The following is a 20,499-nucleotide window of genomic DNA, read 5'->3' as shown; positions in this document are numbered from 1 at the left end:
GTTAAAATACAATTGAAATGTCACTACAGTGTAGAGTCTGCACAGGTATAGCTAAGGAGTTACAACCAACACTGTATAGTTTCCTGAAATGATATGTTATACTATAAAAAATATATAGCAAATATAGAACTAAGTAAAATACATGCAAGTATATTTAAAATAAAGCAGCTTTAATAAGATTTATACTTTTATTGACTCACTTTTTCTACACTCAAAAGTACTCATTGACTCATTTTTGTTGATAGTAATAATTTACATGAAGAGGTATGTCATTAATTTAAGAAATTGCCTCAGCTCACGACTCACAAAACTCAGCTTATCAGACTGCCTGGGAAAAGTTGAGAATACCGTCCTGAATACTTCCATCACATATTTACCAAGCAAATAATCCCACAGTTATTTTCATATTAACCTAAATGTATCTTTCTAATGAGGCATCTAGTTACTTCTCCAAATCATCAACACACGGCCTCATACTGAATTCCCAGTTGGTACTCAAGTCTACATGGTGAGCATCTTGAAGTCTTCTCCCTCATAAACTGATGTTCTAATAATGCCAGCATTTTTCTTGATTAAATAAAAGATAGTGAATATCTTTTACAACATCTGTTAAAATTTAATCTATAGAAAATCTGCCATCTCTCTCTTTTTGGTGTCTTTCTAAGCTCCTTGCATTTTTATCGTGTTTCTCTGCATCCTCTTTCAATAAAATTATCTGTCAGCATTACTGCTGTTTGAAAACAAATGATTATTTGATCTATAATAACTACACAATCTTAAGTAAGTTCATATCGATACAAGTTTAAAAAATTTAGAAATTTTCATGAAATTTAAAATTTTAATACAAATTTTAAAAAAGATATTCATGAAATGTATACTATCAGTTGTAATGTAATATTAAGGAAAATCCAACTTTTAATATACAATATTCTTTCCAAGAATCTTTACATATATTAGGAATATTAAATAACTCTGTTTATTTCTATCTTAATACATGTGCTCAATCATAAAATAAAATGTATGTGCTCACGTTCTGTTCACACAACAGAGGCACATGAAAATTAATTCATAACCTTTGCCTTTGGGGACTTAAAAAATCTAATTGTTGAGGTAAAAAAAAGTGTCAGGCATTGAACATTTACTAGGCAGTAACCACTTTTCCACGTGGAAACCATTTATTTATCCCTTAGAAGAATGTCTCACATAAAGTCATGCATTACATCAGATTCAAGGGGGACAGAAAAAAACAGAGTGGGACACAGTGTGGCAGAAGTCAACGCTGTCTACAGACCCGAAGTCTTAAAATCTTAGCCTTATGGTACCCTCTTTGATGTGTAGCATACCATCTGACACAGTGGCTCTTATTCCATTTGGGGTCAAAAGAGTTTTCCAATATAATTAATGCTTCATGACATCTCTATAGTTAAACAGTTTACACTTTTTCCAGAGGATTGCATGTATACCAAAAGCAGGTTAATGAACTTCATAACTCAATTCTTGAATTGTCTGCACCAGATCCTTAACATTTGCAAATATGGGATCAATGTACTGACAAGTATGCTTATGATATCTTCAGACTAATTTGATCCACCCAGAAGCTACTGTGTATAAAAATTTTCAATGTACATCATGGCTGGGGGTGATGGCAGATCATCTTAAGGCAAAACTTCTAGAATATTAACATCTCCTAAGTGACTGCATGAGATTTTCAGTATGAGAATCATGCTAGTTATTAGTCAAAGAGACTGCTAGGTCAAATGGTCAACAAAAGTCTCCACGAGGAAAATATGAATTAAAGACACATTATGGTTGGGACATTAATGCAAAGCTTAGTGCTTGAGCATGATACGTCCATGGAGTTTTCTTGAACTTGCCATCTAATTTGAAGTTTTCCTAATTTGAACAGAAGTACATATTTTTCAATATTTCATGATGTATTTCTTTAAAATAAAATAAATAGCAATGATGGGATCTCCATCTAAAGTTTGACATTTTTCAAAGACCAAAATTTGATACAGATTCCAGATTGCCCATCTAAAATATGTGCTTTTGTGTGCCTGAATATCACACATTTAAATATGTGGACTATCCTCCATTAAACCTAATTCAGATCCTCCTAAAAGTGATATTATTTTCTTTGATGATAGACATGGTAAGCCACATATTGTAGTGAAAGCATTTCATGTAATGATAATTTTATAAGTTGTATGTTATAAATGATATGATTAATACCATAAGCATATCGATCTTTGAGACCTTTGGAAGAACAAGCAATGCTCTTAACCGCTGAGCCATCTCTCCAGCCCTGATCTTTGAGAATCAAAAGTGGAAAAATATTCTATAGGTGGCACAGTTAAGGCAGAGCAATAACATAGTCAATATAAATTCCATAGAAGCAATTCTTACATTATCTACTTGTTGCCTGACGTTTTCTGTCCCACCAAGTTCCACATCCATTTAGTCCCCCAAAATACACACAGAGGTCTACATTACTTATAAACTGATTGGCCTATTAGCTCAGGCTTCTTATTAACTCATAACTTATATTGGCCCATAATTCTTGTCTGTGTTATCCACATGGCTTGGTACCTTTTTCAGGGAGGGAAATCACATCATGCTTGTTCTGTGTCTGGCTTCCTCTGTCCCTGTGTGACAACTGCAGACTGAAACGTCCCTCTTCCCAGAATTCTTGTTGCCCCACCTCTACTTCCTGCCTGGCCACTGACCAATCAGCATGTTTCTCTAAAATACAAGTGACAGGCTACAGACCATTGCCCACAGCATCTATTATTACTTGAGTTTCCACTGCAGTATGGGTAAGTAAACCAAAATTATGCACTGTTTACATCACTATGATGACTCTGTTCTTGCTCTCATTGCTGTGGTATGGATCTCAAAGTTAACCTTTATCCCTATAACTTCTCAACTTGTGACTTTCAGGGAATCCGGCTTGGTAAAGCAATTCATCTTTTCCTTTTATGAATAGATACAAATTATGATTATCCTCATTTGTAAACATTTTCTTTCATAGCCTCTTTTGTGGAAACTGATCCTGGAACAGTTCGAATTTTCTCCAACCTAGTTACAGTCGCCTTTCTGGTAGAATCTGATGAAAGTGATTACATTGGCTTTAATGCGACCTACGGCACCTTTAACAGCAACGACCTTAGCAGTAAGTGCTTTCTACTGGGCAGCCTTTGACTCCCCTGATGCCGTAGTATTTTTAACATCAGCAGAACCTAAAGTTTTCACAATGTGGGTTCTTTCCTAACTAATTCTCTCTTTACATAAGAGTTAGAAACAAATAATATTAAAAGTAGTTGATATTCTTCATAGGCATCGACTGACTAGCTTCAGAAATTCATAAATCCATCTAACAATTAAATTAGTTTTTAATATTCAGTAAACATTACAAGTGAAAGTAGATTAGCATAAACTAATTCTGAAAAAATCAACATGAAGTCGATTTGATTAAAGTACTGAATTTAGTTGTAAGGAGAGAGAAGCAGATGGGACACAATATATGGGTGAATAGTGGAATCAACATGGAAAAAATAAACAAAAGAAGTTTTTTAAAGCCCAATACTGTAAGAAACATAATAATTTGTCATGGTTGAAAAAATATGTATTTTAACTTAAATAAAATAAATTTTAAAATAAATAAAACTATTTACACTTAAGATTAAAACAAAAGAATGTCTTGATGCCCAGCAAGTAAGCAATCAAAATATTATATAAAGTTTGATTATTTTCTATATAATTTATTATAGTTGTTCATGTCAAATATTAAAGTTGAGAGGTTTTTGAATTCACAGATGATGCGAAAATCAACTGTACTTTTGAAGATGGCTTTTGCTTCTGGGTCCAGGATCTTGATGACGATAACGAGTGGGCAAGAATTCGGGGGCCACAGTTTCCTCTCTTCACAGGACCATCTTTTGACCACACATTTGGAAACGATTCAGGTGTAGTTTACATTTATTCATAAAGCAAAACAAAAAAGCATGCACTATTACTTCATTTGAATGAGGCTTCATTAAGTGAAAAATTATTTTTTCTATTATTAACTAATAGTTATATTTAAAAGAAAATGGTAATGAAACATCTATCAGTAAGTGGCCTGTTTTTAGAACATGTATTATTTTACTCTTCTCTCCAGATATGATGATGAAAAGTATTCAAAGGTCATTAGAGATAAGGAAATAAACTCTTAACCATAGCTTTGAAATGATTAATGAGTAAATGGACTTGTGTGAGATAATTGACTTTTCTGACCATTAGTCTGCTTTGCCTTAATTTCATTTTTCAATTATTCATTGTGAATAATCTAGTTTTGTATATTGATCCAGCACTCATTGTCTTGCTAAACTTGTTCATTGGTTCAGATAGTGTTGTTTTTAAGAAGACCTTAGAATTTGTGAGTGAATCCTATCAGCACAGATATAGATTTTCTTTTGGTAAAAAAGTGACTTGAGATCATAGACTGCAAGGAAAGCTACAGTGTGTAAAGGTGTGTTCCTGTGGATGAGATGCTAGATTCCATGTAGAAACACTAACATTTAATACAATATAATTTGATTAAGAAAATGATGGGAAATATACAGATAAGGAATTATTCTGGGATACTACTGAGACAATAGAAGCAATATATTTATAAAACTAATAAACTCAGTGCATAAAGCTTACAAACTTAGTAAGAGTACACACTGTGAATGTTAAGAAAAAATCACAATAACATCAAACAGTATTTGCATGAGTATATGTGTGTTTATGTTTGCATGTGCATTCATGTATGTGTACATGTGTATATGTATTGCATATATTTATGTTTGTATATATGTGTAAATATATGTGTATTTGGGAATATGCATGTATTGTGTTTTTATATTGTATGTGTATGTATTTATGTCTAAATATGTATATGTTCATGTATGTATAGGTGTGCAAGTCTGTGTATATGCATATGTATATGTGTGTATGTATGTGTGTGTACCAGTGTATGTATGTGTTTGTATGTGCATACATATTTAGAAGCAAATCCATTCTCCAAAATGACCTGTCAATGTCATTGATAAAAACACTGTACCAAGAATCCCACATCAACACTGCAGTAATCAGGTACTGAGGAAACATATCACATATCACAATTTGCACACAATTGTGAGACTTTCTCTGCATGAACCTTTCCTTTTATCCAAAATGGTGTTCTGAGTTACTGGTATCCTTTGCTACAGCTTTTCTTCGAGTGACAAGACCTAGTCACTTTTATTTTTGTCTGACCACCATGTAAAGCTATTCGGAATGTAGAAGTGAATGTCTTCACCTCTGAATCAACTACCCATTTCTGAATAATTTTGTTCAATGAAACAAATTACAGCACTAAAAGTCTAAGCACACGCACACTGTATTTTCCTTTTTATGACCTGAAAAGTAAAGGGTTGACTTAGTGTGAACCGTGACTGACATACTGTGAAAGGACATTGAAAATTTAAGTGTTGCCCAAGATAGAAGCATGTTAAACACTGGCTGTTTAAATAAAAAACATCCAGATAATAGAAAATTATTTATCTACTTTAATTAGATTAAATATTTTATTACTATGACTGTATATAATGTATTTTCACGAAAACCACCAAATACTCCCTCTTATTATTTGTTTCATTCAGTTTTTGACCTCTCAGTTATGTATGAGATGCTCATAATATATCTGTGGATTAAAAGCAAAAACATATTTTCTGGTTTTATAGATCACCTATTCTATTAAAATATTTTAAGAAGTAGTTTACATGAAGAGTAATACTTGTATGAAGAACTTGGAAAAACATAAAGCTTTGAATGTAGAAATAGGGGAAAAAAGTACTAATTAATATAAGGCAATCACTTTAGATGTCATTGAAGAAGTGACATGAATCAAATTTCTAAGAGATCACAAAAGTCAATCCCATCTACTAGAGAGAAGCAGAAAAGAGATCTAAGAGAATAGAAGAGAATTTCGGCTCCTTTGAGGAAAAGCCATTATGCCCACCAGGCTGAGATGCAGTAGAATGGACTGGGAGATGCATCTGACCTGGGCTCATCTGTAGTGCTCAATTTCATGCTGAGGATGAGGAGGAAGCAGCATAAGGTCCAGCACAGCCTGTGGAAGGATAAGATAATGAGACAGACAACAGTGCCACGCTGCCCAATGACCCAGAGAAGGGGTCAAGGACCAGAATCAGAGAGCAGATGTGGTGAGAAGTTAGATTCTGAATGTAACTTCAAATGAATAATAGTTGCAATTGGTTATTACTTGTTACTAATAACCAATAGCCATCGATTGAAGATTAAACATTACATACCATTATAGACAAATGCATACAAATGTGCTCTACATACATGGCTGCTTCCAAAAGGCAAACGATATTTAATGTTGAAAATGATCCTAGATAGTTAGCCGAGAATAATTGCATCTAAGATCCTCCTTGCATATGGTTAAAATACTAACTCACCCAGATGAAGATTAACCCTTTGGTTGGTAATCTCCTTAGCCCTATACAGACATTCTGAAACATCTAAATAACAGGATCACTTTTTGTTTCCTCTTGTGAAAAAAAATTTAATAATGTCTGCACCGCAGTTAAACAACAGGAGTCAGATGAGCATTCAGGAAATTACTAGTACCTATTGATTATAGCAGATACGTGTCATGCAGTTGAAATTTTGATGTTAAAATTATCATTTTCTACTTTCGTGTCATCATAATAGAGATAAAATAATTTCGTTGCTATTTAAAAGAGTCTAAGTACATTACAGGAGGGAAAATGATTTCGGCTTGCCAACAGAGTAAATGACTACAGAAAGGAGATGAAACTGCCCAAAGTGAAGCAAGATGAGTGTCAGGTGGAGATTTTAAACAGTTGGGAGGGAAATGGAGTCTCAGGAGAAAGGTATGTAGCCAGGGTTATGAAAATTAGACAAGATCAAGCAGGACAGAGCACACCAGTGGCCGTAAGTAATGAGGGCGATGGTGGAGCTTAATAGGTCTCTCTGACTCTTAGAGCTGTGATTTCATAATCTACCAGTCATTCACCTCCAGGGGTATTTTTCTTCCAACTGGCTTTTTTTTTAATGTGTCAGAACATTGTACTTCTGAAATGCAAGAGAATTAAACCTCTCCTGCAGTTCTTCTTATCCATGCAGGGTTCTTTTGTTCTTAGCCTTCACTTTCAAAGACAGGAGCACCTAAATGGCACAGATAAACTTTGAATTAGCATCACTTTAGGGAAGAATATCTAAACTGCTCAACTTTTTCCAGAACACCTTCTAAAGAATTCACTCTTGGGGGAGCCACAGCTCCTCAATCTTTGCCCTGTCAGCTCTCAGGGTTTCTTTGTACCTCTTAAAAGTGAAGTGGATTGGGAGATGTTAGCTCTGATGCAGGGCAGTGCTTTGGCATGCTCAGAGAGAGCCTATTTGTTCTGAACATTTGGGGCAAATGAGGTTAGTAGCATAAAAAAGACTTTGCAAATGTAGGTGTCACAGGGCCTAGCTGGTCTTAGATTCTTTTTCTGCTCTTTTTGACACAATTGCAATTGTTTTTAAAGCTTTGAAGGGTAGCATTTGGGTAAAATAGAGTCATTAAAATTAAGACCCTGATGTCTTAGTTAGGGCTAAATTTTACTGCCCCACCTCCATTTAGGTAAAGTATTTTTCTTCTCTACCTTCCCTTAGAAAATATGGTTGAAGATAATAAGATTTAGATGCTTAAGATGTATAAACATTCATCACTATGTTCTACAAACATCAGAAAAAATACCTGACAGAATGCCATATACTGCTAAAATGATTTTCTTTTTATGACTCAAAAGTATTCAAGAGACAATTGTTCTTGATTCTATTCTAAGTTGCTGTCTAAAAAAAAAGATGTTAGGATATATATAAAAGTTCTTTTATATATATTATATATATTCTTTTACATATCTGCATTTCAACTTGGCAAATAAATATACTTTCTTAGTGTAATTTATATCCTTTTAATGTAGCATTTTTTTCATTTTGTCTTATCTTTCTTGTATTAAATTTTAGAAAATAGTACTACTTTATCATATTTAAAGAAACTAAATTTAAACCAATTATTTTATTAAACCTTTTAGCAATAGTTACCTAATGGATTCAGTTATCTTAAACCCACAAGTAGACTGATGAAACTACTAAAATCAACCTAGTTTCTTCTGGAAAGAGACCTCAAATTTTCGAGAAATCACAATCATCTCCCTGGGTTCTGCTGTCTATATCAGCATCAATAGATACCCAGAATTTACAGCTTTTATTTATTTATTTTTTATTGATTTTTATTGAGCTATACATTTTTCTCCGCTCCCCTTCCTGCCTCTCTCCTCCCCTTCAACGAGATCTCCAGAGTAAACTGGGGACATGGGGACCTTGGGAGAGAGAATTTACATCTTTAATTGGGGTGTTGATTGGAGAGAGTTCTAATTCAGTTCATGATATTAGCACCAAAGCATGTCCAGAATTTACAATTTTACTTGGGGTGTCAACAGGACAGAGTTTGAATTCAGCTCATGGGGAGACAGACAGAAAAGGGGACAGGAGGAAGTGTAAGAAAAATGTAAGAATAGAGAAAAAGTTCATTGTATTCTTGAGTTAACAGACTATTAAATTTTCTGGTTTTCAGCTCGCTTTAAGGTTAATTTCAAGAGATCTAGAATGCATTTCAAGAAAATTAAAGAGCTAAAAATATTGTCATTAAACCATAGAAATCCTGTATGGTTATGCAAAATATTGATGAGTCATTCCTTCTTTGTAGGACTTTAATAAAAGTGGAAGCTAGTCAAATTGATATAAGAATATATTAAACAACATTTACCTAACCCAAACAGAAAATACAAAAATTAACAAGACACTACTCAGTTTTCCAGAATTCTTCAATAAGTAAATGCTACAGGCCTCAGAAACTGGCTTAATGGGTAAAGTGTTCACCAAGCAAATATTGAAGTCCTGAACTAGCTTCTCCAGCACCTTTGTAAAAAGCTTATGTAGGCAGTAGGCATTGGCCTTGCCACAATATGGCTGGAGGGTGTGCAGAAAAATTAGAGGATCCTTGGGGCTACTCAGTCAGCCAGAGAAAAGCAAGATATCATGGTCATACCTTGGCCTACATAAGCACATGCACGTGTGCAGACACACACATGTATAAACGGAGACCACTCGTTCATGTCCTGGCTGCCCAGTCCCAGATAATCATACAGAAACTACATCAATTACAACACTGTTTGGCCAGTAGCTTAGTGTAGTAAAAGGAGCTGCGGGCTGCTTTTCCCTGCTCACCTCCCGGCCACCGGCTAGCTTTACCCAAAATAATTACACGGAAACTGTATTCTTTTAAACACTGCTTGACCCATTAGCTCTTGCCTCTTACTGGCTAATTCTCACATCTTGATTAACACATTTCTAATAATCTGTGTAGTACCATGAGGCTTACCGGTAAGGATTTTAACCTGCTTCCATCTTGGAGAGGAGAGCTATATCGTCTGCCTCACTGCCCTTTTTCCCAGCATTCTATTCTGTCTACTCCACCCACCTATGTTCTGACCTATCAGGCCAAGCAGTTTTCTTTATTAATTAACCAATGAAAGCAACAGATAGATTGAAGACCCACCTACACCAGCTTAGCAGTGTTCCTAGCTCACTCTTACATCTTAAATTAACCTATTATTCTATTAATAGTGTATTATCACTAGGCTGTGGCCTACTGGTAAGGTTCTCGTGTTTTTCTCCTTTAGCAGCTACATGGTGTTTCCCTGACTCCACCTTCTTTCTCCTTGCATTCAGTTTTATTTTCTAGCTCTATTCTGCCCTGTCATAGGCCAAAACAGCTCCTTTATTAACCAATGGTAATACAACATGTTCATAGTACACAAAGGGGAATCCCATATTACACATGTACAAGCACATGTATGTACACTCATACACAAGTGTTCACACTTAATAAAAATTGGCATATTCTATTTATGATTAAAGAGAGTTAGCAATACACTATACAAAACGACATCAGAGAAGTAAAATGTGTTTCTGAAAATTCAAAGTTAGTCGTCACTTGTATCAAGGAGACTTTCTTAAAATCCTTAGGTTAAATTTTCTTCAAGTAAAAAGACAGTATTTTAAAACAGAATAATTGAAAGGTGGAGAATATGGTCATAAGCTGACACAGGATCTAAAATGTCCTTAATGTCTTTGGGTATTTGGAAATACACAAAGAATCAAATCATAAAGAAATATTTTGCATACAATACATCACTTATTATGGCTAGAGCTGTTGTACCCAAAGTTCAGACCCCCAAAGACCACCAAAGAGACCAAATACAATGCAAAAGCAAAGAATCTTTTAATTTCGAGTTCAAAACTGGATCCTCTGTCTGTTTGACATGGCACTGGAGTAGGAGAGACCCCAACTAGCAGTGGTGCAGGGTGTCTAGAGGACTACAGACTGCAAAGGAACAGACTCAGGTTGATGTACCTCTGAACTGGGAGCACCTGTCTGGTTAATTGGTAGTCTGCAGCTGCAAGGGTGGTGCTATCTTTTGGGCAGCTGCTGTAGTTGCCACATTCCACCTTTATCAGAAAAGTATGCCTGGAGCCTGCTAGCTTAGCCTGTTTGTGTTTGGTTCTTTACCATATGGGGGTATCTTACAGGGTTTTTTTTTGTTCTTGTTGCTGTCTGTTTGTTTGTTTTGTGTGTGTGTATGTTTTCAGTAACTTAGGATGAGGTAGAGGAAGGAAGACATAGCACATCCTGCTGAGTCAGCAGCATACATCCTGCAGGGTCTTTTCTGAAGCCATAACAGAATTGCCAAAGTGAGGTCCTTAGTGAGAGCCTGGGTCCTTCAGGATTAGAAGATATGGCTGCCGTAGTAAAGAGGCCCCAACAGAGTGATTCTGTAACTGCTGTAGACATAGACGATCTTGAATGAAGATGTAACTGATGGAGGTGGGTGATCTTGGGATATCCTGCCCAAGAATAGTACCATAGTAGGCTGTGCCCGCCTAGATCAATTATCAATTGAGGTTCTGTTTTTCGAGGTAACTATTGTGTATGGCTCACAAAACTTAGCCTGTAGAAATGTTATCCTGACCTAGTGCCATCATCCCTAGTTGCTGTTATTTCTTCCTCCACCTGATGTTATCCTCCAGTAAAAACACTGTCTGTATATTACTCCATACTCTGAGAGTAAACAACTAGGTAGACAGCTAATTTGGAGCTCATCACATGAGGTGCAAAGTTAAGTCTATGCCATATTCAAATTATTGAAGGCAAAGATATGGTCAATTTTGAGAAAACTTAAAAAGAAACATAATAACAACATTGGAACTTTTAAAAAATGTATTTTCTCCCAGAGACAAAAGAGAGAAAATTGGTGAGCATAAAACATTAATCCTCTATATTAGGAAATCTCCTAGGCTAGAAAAAATTCTCAATAGGTTAAAATAAAATGTATTCTCTTTGAGTATTCCTATTGCATCCTGTAAGTGTTAAATAAGTCAAGTGATCAATATCAAAATATCATCGATTAAATTAAAGAATAATTGCATGAGTGAACTAAATTTAATGTAAATTGCATACTCTACTCTCATAATTTTATAATGAATTTATTTTACCTATTTTAGTTGATTAATTTAACTCACTTAGATAATAATAAGATAATAGGTAATATAGTAAATTATTTTGTATATAACAATATTTACAGATGCATGATGTTTACTGTCTTAGTTTATTTTCCAAAATATAAAAGGTACTATCATTTCTATAATTAATCTTGTTTTAAGTGGACTTTATACAGGCAGATTCACAGATCCAAAGACAAACATTGAGCCACACTCAGGGAGTCACAGGAAAATGCACAGAAACCACTAGCGTGACTCATGGGAGCCTGGTTTACAGAATCTGAACCCACAACCAGGAAGTCTACATGGGACCAAGTGAGGCTCTCTGCATAAATATAACAGTTGTGTAGTTTAGTCTGTATGTGGGACTCCTGTAAATGGGGGCAGGGCCTATTCCTAGGGCTTTGGCAAGCTTTGGAAAACCTATTTCTCTTTCTGGATTGCATTGCCAGGCCTAATAGCAGAGGAGATGCTTGGACTTGGGGCAGCTTGATAAGCCAGGCTCTGCTGAAACCCATGGGGGGAAGGGGGGCTTTCCCTTTCTGCATGATTACAGAAGAGGCATGGATTGGGGGGCAGGCAGAGGAGAGAAGGTGTGAGAGAGTGGGAGAAAAAGAGAGAGGGAGAAGGACGTAAAGTCAATAATTTAATTAATAAAACATCATATTAATTATACAATCAGATCTAAATATATTATCGCTAAATGAATGAATAAGATACTTAGCACATTTCAAATTATAACTAGTAAATGGATTGTGTTGGGTGAACATGCCAGAACAGACAGAGCAACATGATGTTGCTTCTATCACACAATTAACAGCCAGCTCAAAAGTTTTCAAGTACTTAGACCACTTCAGTACTTCTTTCTTATCATGCCCTAAGCAACTAACAGCAAGATGAATTCCAACTGGGTTTATTTGGGAGCTCATAGAGAGCAGGGGCTGGGACTTGTGTGATGAATCTGAAGCTGACCTTTTACATAGCTTCATATATATGAGACCAGACATAGATAAAATATTCATGAAATATTTTAGCATAAATAAAATGTGAGTAGTCTGTTACTAGTATAAACTGTGAAACACATTCATGCATTTTGTAATACGAATGCAATGCATGTGCATATATTACTTTTATAAGTCTTTTAACACTATTTCACCTTGATAGAACACTCATTTATTCCAGATAATTTTTGCCTCATTGGTCTAAGTATGTGTTTATAAACATTTCTACTTGATTTTCTCTTCTTCGTATCTTATTCTTACTCTGCATATTACAAATGAATGAGATTGCATTTTATATACAACATTGCCTATATTTTTCTGTTGAAAGGCACAGGAGAGAAGATGTTGATTTCAAGCAAACACATTTGGGCATTTCATAAAAAATGCATGACAATCCAATTCTATTAGTCCAATATTTCATTTGCTTTGTAGCATGCTTTGCTGGATAATTCCTGCTTCTGTCTTAATATATGAGTTTCAAACTAAGAATGAAGTAAATTCCCCTAAGAGAATGTTAAGATATTCTTACCTAACTGTACTTCACACACTAGAAATGACTCAAGTCATTGGCTTGAATAATGAATTCTAGACCAGAAAGCACTTATGCAGTATCTTGTGCTATTTCAAAAGCTTTTATATGGATTAGTATGCTGCCTGCTCCACAGTGATCTGATTAGTTATCATTCAAATGAATACAGAAATATGAAAAACCCTTATAAAATCAGGCACCTTCTTATGTAAAGATATGCAGTGTAGTCAATGGGATATAAAACCAGTGTTCTTTGGAACGTTTAGCCTTGTCATCAAATGTATGCTTAAATAATTGTGTATCCTGTTAGTTAACCAAATAGAATATCTCAATACAGTCAGCCATGTGCTGATTACCTGTCAAGCTATGAGTTTTTCTAGATGTATGGAAAATTATAATTAAAGTAAGAAGTCCAAAGTTGAGTGATTTTCTTTTTTTTTACCAGTTTTTTTTATTAATTTATTTATTTATTAAAGATTTCTGTCTCTTCCCCGCCACCGCCTCCCATTTCCCTCCCCCTCCCCCAATTAAGTCCCCCTCCCTCATCAGCCCAAAGAGCAATCAGGGTTCCCTGCCCTGTGGGAAGTCCAAGGAACCCCCACCTCCATCCAGGTCTAGTAAGTTGAGCATCCAAACTGCCTAGGCTCCCACAAAGCCAGTGCGTGCAGTAGGATCAGAAACCCATTGCCATTGTTCTTGAGTTCTCAGTAGTCCTCATTGTCCGCTATGTTCAAAGAGTCCGGATTTATCCCAGGCTTTTCCAGACCCAGGCCAGCTGGCCTTGGTGAGATCCCAATAGAACATCCCCATTGTCTCAGTGTGTGGGTGCACCCCTCGCGGTCCTGAGTTCCATGCTCGTGCTCTCTCTCCTTCTGCTCCTGATTTGGACCTTGAGATTTCAGTCCTGTGCTCCAATTTGGGTCTCTGTCTCTGTCTCCTTTCATCGCTTGCTGAAAGAAAAACATATAGGCATCCTCCTGAATATTAACCTTCAGCAAGAGTGATTTTCTTAAACAATTTATTATGGCAGACTCAACCACTCCAGACTCTATTCTGGTACCTCATCCAATGTGAAAACTACATGTCATAAAGCTTCATCTTAAATGGTTACCTGCTTTAAGCAAGTAAAAGTTCTTGGTTGGCTTTACAGGATTTTACATTTCTACACCAACTGAACAATGCTGGAGAAGAGAAAGAGTGGGGCTTTTAAGCCTCTCTTTAGAGCTCGCTTCGGAGCCTGCCTGCCTTCATTTCTGGTATGTTTCCAATAAGGTCCTTGACTTCTGGTCGGATATACTGAAATGCTATCTTTGTGAGTGGCTAGCAACAGTTTTGTTAGAGAACCAGCCTCAGATCAGATAGCTGAAGTTTTAATGCCTGTATTATTATTTTTTTACAATTGATAGAACAGCAAAGTATTGGTGGACCCCTGACCCTCTTGCCCAGAAACACCCAAAGGGAAAAAAATATATAATTAAATATAAGAAAATCTGCAGAGAGAACTAAAATGAATTTATTCAATGTGTTAAAAGCTAAACATCTTTTCCTATTTCCAGGTATTACATGTGTTGTGAAAATGTCTACAACTTAAGCATCCAAATCAGCAGTGATGAAAGCACAGACAAGACAGTTTTTCAAAGAACAGGAAATTATGGGAGGAATTGGAATTATGGACAAGTTACATTTAATGAAACAGGGAAATTTAAGGTTTGCAAAAATACTTTGCAATTTCTATGTGTATTTTTATAATGTGTGAGTATAGTTTACAATGATATAGTAAAGTAGTTTCTGGAGAAAACATAGTAACTTTCTCTTCTTTTCAAATCTACCTTATTTTTTCTTTTAGTTTTGAGGAATCACTTATGATATTAACATTCTAACACCCTTAGAAAAGAAGGCTGCTTCATGTCCCTTCATCAATACCTTCTTCTATTCTTCTGCCTTATCTTGTTCAGCTCTACACATTCCAGATAATTATCATTTCATAGTTAAACATCCGTGTCCATCAATATCCACCAGCCAACCCCACTATGACTTAATCTCGGTAGATTTCCTTTAGAATGGAATTTTATGAGCCATATCATTGGGAAGTCTCTGATCATTTATTCTGCATTAAGTTGAATTAATTTTTCCAGATAAGAATTTAATGCCTTTATTTCCTAAGGGTTGTTGCTATTAAAATATAGGATAATGTGCCCTATTAGTTTGACCAAATTAACAATGTTTTAATTGAATAATTTGATACAAGTTAGTATCACTTTTAGACGATGTATATTTGAACAGACAATGTTATCACCAGAGGCATAGATCCTCCCTTATGACATAGAGCCATAATCAGTGACCCTCATCTGCCTTCTTCCTGTCACCCTTCCCTTTATTTTTTCATATTCTAGTCTTCACTTTGAATTTTTCTTCATTAATTTTGTTTGTTCTCTGATAATTCAAAAAAGAAAAAAATAGAATATCAAACAGAGACAAATAGATGAATAAAATGAGAAAATCAGCATTTCTGCAGGCAGTTCTGGCCATTGAGGTTTTTTTCTAAACCTGCAATGGTCTGGTACAGTATGTTTGGTCTTAGTTTTACAAGAAAAAAGATACTGCCACATTGCAAATGCACATGATGATACTTTATTCATGATTAGCTTCCATGGTTTTGTTAATCACAGTCCTTAAGCTTTGAATGTAAATTAATAATTCCTATCGCACTAATTTTATTACAGTGTATTGTTATAATTATATTGTATGACACTAATCCTGGTGACATATGCACCAACATCTACTCTCCCCAGATAGTGAACCATAGGCAGGCCAAAGTAAGGATACCAACAAAGTCCAAAATTGTGAGCCAATGAGTTCTATGGGGATTATTTACAGAAGTGTGGGTGTGGTGGTTACTTACAGGAGCAGAAATTCCTCAAAGACAGCTGCATCACCTTGGTGTAGATGATGGGTCACCAAAGCTGGAAACTTGAAACACTTCAGAGGTTGGAGAGCGCCTTTTCTGATCAGATCAGCTTTCCCCAGCCTATCCAGGTGGTTCAGCCTGTCCAAGAGTATCTCTCAACAGTTCTTAAAACAGAAAATCTTGGGGAGGGCAGACCCAGTGAACCCCATCTGTTTGAGCAAACTCTCAAATCTATTAAGTTGTCTGCTTCCCAAGTTTAAAAGAATCTCCCTGCAGAATGGAAAGTTTTAACTTCCTTTAGAATATCCTGACTTTTAAGGAGTTTCCTTCAGGATGGAGGAAATTGCCGCACAGAAAGTTGTTCTGTTACTATTGTTGATTCAGAAATATTCATAGGTAAGATGGTATAGGACATACCATGGTCAGCATGAGGATCAGGGCTATTTGGAATTTCAGTCATACAGTAGGGCTTAGAGGATACTGTCATCTGTTGGAGAATACAAGCTTACATTTTTATTATGCCGTTGTATTGAAACGTTTAAACAACTTGCTGTTATCTCCTTAAATTTTTTTTCTCCTCTGGAAAAGAAATAATTCACAATTATTGGGATATATCTGGTATGAGACCTAGGGAATTAATGGGAAAATAATGAATTGAGGAATACACGCTCTGTTAAAAAAATCAAATAAGACAATATATACTATGTGGCTCAGATAGCAAATACCACACAGCAAGTATTATGTTTGTCTCAATCTTATGTTATTGGAGATAGGTCCAAGGAAGTACAGTTGAAAACAGTCACAATATCTGAGAACCTACTGTGGTATTTATAAACCCAGGAGCTGTGACCAAGACTGTTCGTCTTATGATTAGCACCTTCCTAAGAATGCTAATTCAGAACCCTAAGTGAACTAGGACCAGTACTGGTTGATCCTGAATGTTCATGTTATGCTACTCATTTCTTCATGTTCCTTTTTCCCTATTTAAATGATATAATCAGAGTGTCTACTCTTCAGGACTGGTATCTAGTATGAGGGAAAACAGACATTTGGATTTTTAATATGATTGGCAGGAGGTTTCTCTCTGCATCCAAATTATGTATAGGCTTTACTAAGAAAAACAGAGTATGATAAAATCAGGAGAAGAGAGATAAATAAATCATAAGACTATAATCTAACTCAGAAAGAAGACATGCATGAATAGTTTTGCTAAGATTTATATGTAAGATAAAGGTTGAGATTCTCAAAAGAACTTAAACAGTATGCTTTATCAATATTTCAATGTGGAGTATTTCATTATGCATTGTATAATTGGCAATACCGCTTCCCCTGAGTTATTAAGCCATAAGAAGAGCCAAGTCAGAAATTATTAGAGTGGAATAATAATATATGCCTCTCTGAATTTCAGGTTGTATTCAATGCATTTAGAAACCCTGGTTTTAGTACAATAGGTCTGGATGACATAAACCTAACAAATGGAATCTGTAGTGAGAGTCCTTATCCAGAACCAACTTTGGTTCCTACACCTCCACCAGAGCTTCCTAGTAAGTAAACCCATTATGTGTATTCCCTAAGTCATGAATCTATCTTGTTTCAGCTTATTGCTTTTATCTCGGCCTAATAGTGTTTCAATGGAAAATCAAAGTAAAAATAAAGACCATGAGAAAAACTGTATCTAGCCAGTGATGTGTTATAATGAATTCACAGATATTCACTTATCTGTTATAAGGTTGTCAATCATATTTAAAATATGATTTAGTAATTTAAAAATATATTTATTTTTAATAAATTTAGTAATTTCTATCTTAAATTTAGTGACAGTGCTAACTTTTATTTCGTTCTCATTAAAATACAAACTCCAGTGCCACATTGGTGGAGATGAGTGGAGTATACTCTCTTGGGGGAAGAGCTACCGAGGTTCTAGTTGCTTTTTAGGAAGGATTTGAAAATCATAACAGCTCAGTTAAGACTGAAACACTCTGCCTTAGCTAGGGTTTCTATTGCTGTGAGAGACACCACGACCCTGACCACTCTTATAAAGGAAAATGTTTAATTGTGATGGAAGCTTAGAGTTTCAGAGGTTTAGTCCATTATCATCATGGCAGGGAGCGTGGTGAGTGGGAATATGGTGGCATGTAGGTACACAGGGTGCCGAAGAATTCTATATCTTTCAGGCAACAGGAAGTGAACTGAAACACTGGGTGGTATCTTGAGCATATGCGAAACCTCAAAGCCACCTACCTCTACAGTGAGACACTTCCTCCACAAGGCCATACCTAATCCAACAAAGCCACAATTCCTAAGAGTGCCACTCCATTTGGTGGCCATTTTCTCTCAAACCACCACACACCCCAACTCTATTTTGGAATAATTTGATAGTAAATATTAAATCCAAACTTTTACCAGACATCCCTAATGAATGGGGAATGTTTACATCCTGAAGTGATGCTTTGACAAGGCTTTGGAATACCCTCCCTTGGCGGCAGCATAGCTGAGCAATAACTGAGATTTCCAATCCTACCATAGCTTTTAATTCAAAAGAACAAAATGGATCGTATGCCTACTTTTCTTAGGTCAAATTGAAAAGCTGTAATTTCAAAGAAACCTTATTACCATTCATCTTATTCATGTCTGAAGAAGCACACCCTATTATAAGACCATGGCATTTGACAGACCATAAAAGGATAATCACAGATAAAGATACTTATATAACACAGCTCCTGTCTTTTAGGATATTCTCAGTGCATTGGTATGTTTTGAGGCATGCCCTCAGTCTTGTGATCATGGGAATCTGAGAGAACCAAGGGAGTATTTTGTGATATATCTGAACACTCAAACACAGAATTTCCTCTTCTCCTTTTATCTGAAACACTTAAAATACCCAGAAAAGCATATATTTTTCTACATTAAAACTTCTATCTAAAACAAAATAAAACAAACAAATAAAAAGCAAAAGACCCTGGCAAAAGAACACAGTGGACAAAGGCATTTGCAATCTAACCTGTTGTCCTGAGTTTAATTCATGGGATCCACATGAAGGAGAGAAATGACTCCCATAGTTATTCTCTGACCCTCACAAGCTTGCTATGGAATGCATACACACACACACACACACACACACACACACACACGCACACATGCGCGCGCGCACACACACAGTTACACATGGACAGACAAACACACTAAACACATCTGTTTTTTGTTTGTTTGTTTTGTTTAGTTTTGCTTTTGTTTTAAGAAGCAGATTTTTTTCAGCTACATGACTTTAACAAGCCCAAAGTCCTCTAGAAAAAATGATTGATATTTGACATCTTTTTTAAAATGAGCTGTCACTAAATGAAGTTGTGGTTCCTACAGACCTCATGCTGCCATCTTGAATATTCACTATATTCCTAACAAAAGGCTAGTGTTCACTCTCCTTGCACACTGAAATGTTTGAATATTTCTTCAATGATGCAGCATTCCCATCATTCATTTAAGGCATAGATATCCACTCTGCAAATGACACTGCCAAAGAGACCTAAGAAGTATCAGCACAGGTGGTTTTTGAAAATTTTAACATGACAGGAAAACAAATATTTTAAACAGTATACTATTCATGGTTAATGTGTCAAGTAGACAAGATTTAATTAAGGAAATGTATGAATAAATGAGGCACTCAGAAATCTGAAAGAGAGGGCGGAGGAACCCTGATGAACAGACAATAAAATACTGCTATAAAGTCCACTAAAGGCAGAAGTTTTGTTTTTTTCCAGTGCTGGGGATGGACTTCACGTCTTCTGAGACTAAGCAGATTCACAGGTGTACTTCTCAGCACCAATGTCTATCATTCTAGCCTAGCTGTAATTCACTGTATCTGCCTGGTTTCTAGTGTCACATGAATCAGTAACCTGTAATTATTAATAAATATGCACCAAGAATTCTTTTGCTATCCTGATATTTTGTCATATTCTTCTTCTGGCCATTGGAACTAGATTTTTGGGTTAATACCAATATGAATGCAGTAATTTGGGCTTTGTGGCATTTGAATATGGCAGTACTCTTACATTCTGTGTGGTCCCTCTAAATTTATAGCATAAAACATTTTTATGCACAATTTTATGTTAAGAATTCTTAAAATCACTACTAGTTTGATGAGTATTTCTAAGTTTCCACAGTACAATCTCAGATGCTCCATATTTAAAATATTAGACAAATTACATTTCTTAAATTTTAAAATCTAAGATAACTTTTATATTATCACACATAAAATAAATGATTGCACCTTTGTTGTCCATGTTAAAATCAATATTATGTGTACCATCATCATATCTATTCTAGTCAGTAAAAGAAAAGTCACAATATCTCAGTGCACAGAAGCTTAGCATCTGTGCATGTTTTAGCACTGGGGAAATTGTACT

At 35.6% G+C, this 20,499-nt stretch overlaps 1 protein-coding gene across 2 annotated transcripts in view; it reads left to right on the top strand.

Moving 5' to 3' along the window:
- The window catches only part of Tmprss15 (transmembrane serine protease 15), a 99,571-nt gene that overhangs the window by 33,527 nt on the left and 45,545 nt on the right, over positions 1 to 20,499 (top strand). For both annotated transcript variants that reach the window (XM_075953666.1, XM_075953674.1), the window contains 5 exons: positions 3,032 to 3,172; positions 3,816 to 3,965; positions 14,342 to 14,447; positions 14,748 to 14,898; positions 17,508 to 17,643. In XM_075953666.1, coding sequence (XP_075809781.1) covers positions 3,032 to 3,172; positions 3,816 to 3,965; positions 14,342 to 14,447; positions 14,748 to 14,898; positions 17,508 to 17,643 — 684 coding nt within the window. The remainder of the gene's footprint in view (positions 1 to 3,031; positions 3,173 to 3,815; positions 3,966 to 14,341; positions 14,448 to 14,747; positions 14,899 to 17,507; positions 17,644 to 20,499) is intronic.

The sequence above is a fragment of the Microtus pennsylvanicus genome, chromosome 1 (assembly GCF_037038515.1).
Source record: "Microtus pennsylvanicus isolate mMicPen1 chromosome 1, mMicPen1.hap1, whole genome shotgun sequence".
NCBI lineage: Eukaryota > Metazoa > Chordata > Mammalia > Rodentia > Cricetidae > Microtus > Microtus pennsylvanicus.
This window is presented reverse-complemented; position numbering and strand designations above follow the sequence as displayed.